Source organism: Petaurus breviceps, unplaced genomic scaffold (assembly GCF_028583685.1).
Source record: "Petaurus breviceps papuanus isolate PSGF00001 unplaced genomic scaffold, PetGlider_PUasm1.0 90919, whole genome shotgun sequence".
Lineage (NCBI taxonomy): Eukaryota > Metazoa > Chordata > Mammalia > Diprotodontia > Petauridae > Petaurus > Petaurus breviceps.
Window position 1 is genome coordinate 45,009,991 of NW_027187378.1, and position 6,724 is coordinate 45,016,714.

The window sequence follows — 6,724 nt, forward strand, 5'->3', positions numbered from 1 at the left end:
AGAGAGAGAGAGAGAGAGAGAGAGAGAGAGAGAGAGAGAGAGAGAGTTTGTTCTACTAGGGAACAGAATTCTGAATTGCAAGTGTTACTCCAAGTCTAAAGTGCACCAGCCTGGATGCTGATAGAATGCTTGTTTTTGTACCACATGCACCTCTGAGATTGGTCTGAGTACATCTAGGGATTTCTTTAATCTCTTACATAACCCTCTACTGTCTGACAGACATCTACATATATCTACTGTCTTATGTCCATATGGATCCCATTCTTGATTTTTTTTCCTGTTCCTATCACCACCAGTAAAATAAAAGATCAAAATGGAATAAAACAAAACCTGGCGATTAACTTTGATGCTAGATCATCTACTGACTTTTCTCTTTTAATGCTAACACTTTCATATTCCAGTAAGGCTATATACTTTGGCTAAAGCAGGTAAACCAACCTTTTTAATGGTCTCTTCAAGCAATGAGACAGGGACCTGTTTCCATTTTTGGCTACACATTTTGATAATGATGACAATTATGATAATGATAATTTATACTTTAATACATGAAGAATCAGGGATTGTATAAGTGATGGTGATCCCTTTGCTGACACTGAGTGCAACCACTTCTATATATATTTCATTATCATGAGTCACTTGCCCCCCCTTCCCCCCAAAACAACAACAATTGTCATTCAGTAGCCAGCACTCCTAGAATGAGCACCATTGTATTTATTCAAGTGGTTATGTTTGGACCATGAAAACTCAGCCTGTCCCTCAGACATACTTCCAAATAATTCTAGCTTACACTTTTCTAGAACATATTTTAAGAATTCAAAATCACCACTATGCCAGAGTTAGTTATCAAAGGATTGCAGGAGAGATATTTAATAACAAATGCTATTTTAATCGCAATAGCTTGTGTTTATATACTGCTTTATAATTTATAAAGTACTTTTCTCACAATAGTCCTGTGAATTGGGGATTAGATAAAGTGATTATGGAGCAGCATTCCCTTGTTTGAGTATATGGTTTAGAATGCTCAGAGAAAGTTACTCACAATACTTCCATGTTGGTAGTAGTGCAAAGAGGCAAAGAGAGAGGAAGAAGAGGAAGTAAGTGGATTATTCCATTATATCTGGGTCAAAATGAACAATCTGATTTAATGGAATATTTGTCCTAATAGCTCGGGAGTGGCGATCTGAGTGCAGGAAGATGGTTCACCTAAAGTTCTTTGATAATGCAAGTATATGCTCCTAGAGTGCATGATCTTTTCTCACCGCCCCCCCCCCACTATTGTATGCAAAGGGTCCAAAGGAGTCTTACACGAAAAAGATGGAACTTTTGTTTACATCATCTTCACCTGCCCAGATGGTCAAGCTGTAATGATGGAGATTTATTACTGGGGAGTGGGAATCTGATTTCATCTCTTCTCCCTACCAATTCCATCTCCTTCCTGCCACACTTTCAACTACAAAGAATTGGCACTGTTGCAAAAACAGAGCTAAGCTGAGGGTTGAAAGGTGGAGAAAGGATAGAGTTAAATTTAAGAACTGGAAGGTAGCACTGTAAAAACAGCAGCAACAACAAAATATTCAAAGATATTTCTCTGCAGAAACTTCACCGGATGCACATTGCATTTTTAGATGCCATCATTTTTAGAAGGGAAAGCAACTCCTGGAAGAACTGTGGGGTTTGGTTTCCCCATGACATTAGATGAAATTAAAGTATTCAGATACTAGAAATAGCAAAGGAAGAGGCATTCCCTATAGTATGATGTCAGGATGTAAAAGAGTGATGTCTGGTAATGAAAGGCAAAGTCTTCATTCTTAAAAAGTGAGGAGCTCAAAGAACTTGATTTAGAATGCAGACCATTCTAATAAAAGTAGGGAAGTTAAAGGCTACTGGGATGGGAAACCTTCTCAGAGATTTGAAGGTACGAGACATAACCAAACAAGCAAAAATTTTAGTCCCACACAGCCCCATGAGGCACAGATTTTTAGAGTCATGGGAATAAGACAAATGGTAGGCATTAAACATGGACAGATAGAAGAATAAATAAAACTAAATGGATTGATGGATTTCTGTTTTTATAGAGGACAACTTCATTCATCCTTCAAAAAACTTCTTGTCTGGTGTCTTATCATAGTATACAACTTTGAGTCATAATCATCAAACAGAAGTGCTGTAATGTCCTCCCAACTAGGAAAAATAAAACTTCAAGTTTTCACTGCAAGTGGATATTATGTATCACCTGAATTAATAACTTCCATGGCAACATCACAGAAATGCATCTCTTCTTTGATATAACACCAAAGGAAGGCACTATGGGTCTCAGTAAACCTGAAGAAAATGTTCTTTGACCTGTAGACATCAACTGCATACAGTACACAGATGAAGCTTATCAGAAAGGTTGGCTACTAGGTAGTAAATGTTTTCTGTTTTTGTTTTTAATCAGAGAAATTAATGAAAATCAACTGTAGGGATTGCATTAGAGGTGGTGGTATGTAGAGAGAGTATCCATACCAGTGGAATCCTAGTTTTCTGGAAGTATTAAAAAATACTATATTGCATTATGACTACATAATGGTCATGAGTTTCTTGTCCCATTTGTATATATGAAAAGTTATGGGGGAGGCAAAGTGTCTAAAGTGACTAAATGGGTGACTTAATTAAAGTCATCGCATTATAAGCTGGACTGACTTCCTGAGATTTTTTTCTTCCCTATATCCAGTAGTTGGCTGTCTTTGATGCAGTTCTAGAAATAACAGTACAGGAATCATAGCTACACATACCAGTAAATCTTATTGTGTGTGTGTATATACATACACATATATACATATACATATGTTAGAGAGAAGGACAAAATAATTAGCATGACAGATAGTCAAGGATTCAATTACACTCTGCAGGTCAGAAATAATTTTTAAACGTTCTTCTTTTAAGATGGAAAGTGTTAAATACATAGTAGTCACAAATAACTAATATGCATCTCCAATATGCTGACTGGCAGTCATAGGAACCTGAGTAGGCAATTCTCAGACTAACAAAGGAAGAAAAACAGTGTGTTTCTCTTGTGCCCCCACCCTCACTACATCCTAGCTCTCCTCCCATAGGTCTTCTTTAAATCCAATTAGCATGAACCATCTGGAAATATCACTATGAGTTCTCAGTGAGATATTTATCAACTAGCTGGGAAATAAAAAACAACAACAAAAGGAGTGGGACAAAAAGGAAAAAAAAAGTCCTGCAGATATTGACTTGGGTAAAGATAACAAAGGTCACAAGTGAGAAATGCCATTGAATAATATTTTCTTTGTCAAAATAGCCCTCAAATGAAATGGGGAATTAGGTCATCAAGTCACAGTTTCATAGAATGTTAGAGGCAAAAAGGACCTTAGAGATCATAGAGCCCAACCTGACTTTTTCCTGTATTCTATTTTTGGTCATTGGTGAAGACATAGTCCCAATGGACATGCACTCTGGGGTTCAGAGAACTCAAAACAAAATGCATTTCTCTTGGACAACCTTTAATGACTGACCTTTGTCCATCAAGATGCATATGGGGGTAATGACCTCCATGGCAACATCAGAGAAGTGTGTACTTTTCTTTAATACAAAACCATAGGAAATCATTATGGGTCTCAGAGACCCTGAAGAACAGAGACATAATCTTTGACCTGGAAACACCAATAGCATACAGTGCACAGCTGCTTTATTGTTTAAGAACCAAATGGCCCGTGGCTTTGTGTTTTTCAGAAGCCCGCTCCCTGCTAATTTCTTCAGGGATCTCTGACATAGGCCAAGAGGAATGGGCTACATGCCCCAGTGAGTGAAATGTTACAAGAGAAATATTAGTCAGAGTTATCATTCCATCCCATGTAGCCTGAATATTACTATGATCTGAGCAAGGCATTTGTTGTAAATAAAAAGCCTGTAGAGTGTGCAGTATGTTTTCCAGAAGCCCTTTAAAGGACAGCTTGAAGATAAGAGGTGCTAGCCTGAGTTTCACAGTCAGTGAAAACTCCACTTCAGGTGACTTTTGGGCACATTCCCTGCCCTTGTTTAAAACTGCCTTGAAAACAATTCCACAAACCATGATCTTAGTGCTGAAGGGGTCAGTAACTGGAGTTAATGCTAGAGCAGGTGGTACTTTCTATGTAGTACCGATAATGAGGTAAAGAGTAAGAATTCAGTTACAATGTACCATTTTTTAAAGGAAAATATCTTAAAAAGTATTCCACATAAAGACTTTTTTTTTACAGTGAAGGGAATGACTTAAAGCATTCTGTTTTCTTGCAACTGTACTTTAATATGCTCCATAGCATAGTGTCAGAAATATTCTTCTTTTTAAACTTTCTCTGCTTTTCTAAAAGCTTCCTCCATTAAAAACAAAGAAAACTTTTTGATATGAAATTCAAGGGGTTATAAACCAGTTAGCTTGATCTACCACCTTTTTTCCCCCTTTCCTGATTCTAGGTAGTAATGACTTAGAATGAAGCCAGTTCTTTTGGAAACGACAACCACCACCAAAACCCCACGGTATTATATCGGCTCCTCTGTGATCAAACTGAGCCCTTTCCACCGCTGTGGTTGGTCTTCTAACCTTCCTGCTATTTACACGAGGTTTAGCGAAACAAAAGACAAGGCGAGGGGGGGCAGTTGTACTCCATCACACACCAGACAACTATAGGGCAAATCATTTCTAACAGTAACATTTTTCTCAGCCTAATCGATGGCCAAACTGGCTTTGGAGAGTGAGGTGAGAGAAGACATTAAAAAAGAAGACTCCTGGTAATTTTATTTGGAAGGGAGAGCAAGCACAGAAAGCCCAGTTATTCGTCACTAGAAGCTGCGTATCTTTTAGATATCCCCCTCTTGCCCTTAAGTTGATGTTCCATGTCCTCCCTCAGGTAGAACAGAAACCAGTTGCAAAATGACACACACAGTTGTAGTCCAACGATTCCAGGCAAAAGGCTTTTGCATCTCCAGCCCTAGAAGAAACGAGCTTTCTCCGCCTTTCCATCAGGCGGCGGGACTACACAGCAAGGACTGAGATCCTGGGTGACAAGACCACTGGGGGTTGGATACGGAGGAAGGAAAGGCCAGGTCACTAGACTGGCAGGCCAATTACCTAGCCCTGTTCTTGCCTGGCAGGGTCTGCTGAACCAGTCTGGGAATCTCCCAAACAGTCATCCAACGAACACAGGCACACCCAACCTCGGAGGAAACCTGGACTAAGCTTGGGGGAATAGGGTACCCTAAAGAAAGCTGTGCCTTGGACTGGAGGGGGACAGGGTATATCCGAGATATGGGAGGGGCGCTATGAGAGGGAACTCCTGCATTGACATTGCTTTCTAGTGGCTCTGTTTACCTTCGCCCAGAATCAGTAAGCCCCGGTGCAGGGGAGTGTTCAGGTTGGTGGGGGTGAGGGGGGAGACGGGGGTGGGGGGAGGGGGGAGGGGGGGGGCAGGTCACTCTCTCAGACTACCTTTCCACCCAAAACTGAGCCCCATTCCCACCTCCACCCTCTGTAGAAAGTCCTGGACAGCTCAAGTAGGGGTCGAGGAGGTTGGGTGCATCTTAGTCTTTTTCTCCCTAGGCTTCATACCTTTTTCCCATCAGAAGAAGAGACAGAACCAGGGGTTGGGAAGCAGGAGTTTATAGGGGCTACCTCCTCTGCAGTGACTCTTTTCCCCACAGTGGGAAGGAAACTAAAGGGTAAAATGAAAGGGTCGCGGAGAGAGAGGTTGGGCAGACGTTCAGGCTGCTGCAACTTGTAGGATTGCCGCAGATGGCAAACTTGGGCTCTGAAGCGAGGGTCTGTCCGTCCCCTCGGACCGACAGCCTCGGTCGCACTCACAATCCGCTCAGCTGCTCCCGGAGCTGCGGGACGCAACTTGTCAAGAACACGCAGTATGTTCAGATTTGGCTCCTTTCTCGGGGCTCTCCTTCCCCTCCCTTTGCTTCCCCATCTCTTAGCTTACCTCGGACAGCCGCAGCGCCTGCAACCCAGCAGCAAAGCCCCAGCAAGAGGAGCCGGCAGAGATCCGCTGGACAGCTGCCTCCGCCGCCGCCTCCACCTCCTCCTCCTCCTCCGCGGGCTGCTCCCCCCATGCTCTGTACTCCTCCTCCTGACTCCTCTTCAGCACTCCTGCTTTTTCCTTCGGGGAGAACGGGAAGGAGAGAGAGACACACTGTGGGAGATGGAGAAATGGAAGAGTGTGTGTCCTTTCTTAGCTCTCCAGTGACTATGGTCCTCAGCTTCTCCCTAAGGCTTCAGTGCATGGAGCCCCGAGCTGCCGCTGGATGAGGACCCAAAGGGAGCACTGACCCCCATTCCTTCCCCAGAGCAGAGAGACCGTCACAGCTACAGCTGCCGCCCGCCTCTGCTGCTGCCTTTCCCCTACTCGGCAACGCTGAGCACCTCCCAGCTTCCGCACGTTGCTGCTGGGCTCCAGACTACGGGAGCGGAGGAAGGAGTCCGCATTCCTAATGAGAGCCCCCCTCTTCTCCCCCAAGTCCTTCTCCTCCCCACTGTAGCAGCAGCCAATGAGCCAGGCCTGGGCGGGACTGGCTAGAAGGAGGAGGAAGAGGATGAAAAGGAACAGAGATTGGTACCCCAGCTCTAGTGTAGTTAGGGGGGGTCAGGTGCGTGAGACAGTTATTTCTATTCCAGTAGGGAGAGTTCCTTCCTTTTTTCCTACCTAATAGTTTTCTCTTCCCCCAGTTTATCCCCTTGCCC

The 6,724-nt window shown here is 43.1% G+C and overlaps 1 protein-coding gene across 1 annotated transcript in view; it reads right to left on the bottom strand.

Annotated features, from left to right (window-relative positions):
* UNC5D (unc-5 netrin receptor D) overlaps window positions 1–6,437 on the bottom strand; it is a 794,598-nt gene extending 788,161 nt beyond the window's left edge. Inside the window, exon 1 of the mRNA XM_069075933.1 lies at window positions 5,967–6,437. Coding sequence (XP_068932034.1) covers window positions 5,967–6,096 — 130 coding nt within the window. The 5' untranslated portion in view covers window positions 6,097–6,437. The remainder of the gene's footprint in view (window positions 1–5,966) is intronic.
* Between the last annotated feature and the right edge of the window lie 287 nt (window positions 6,438–6,724).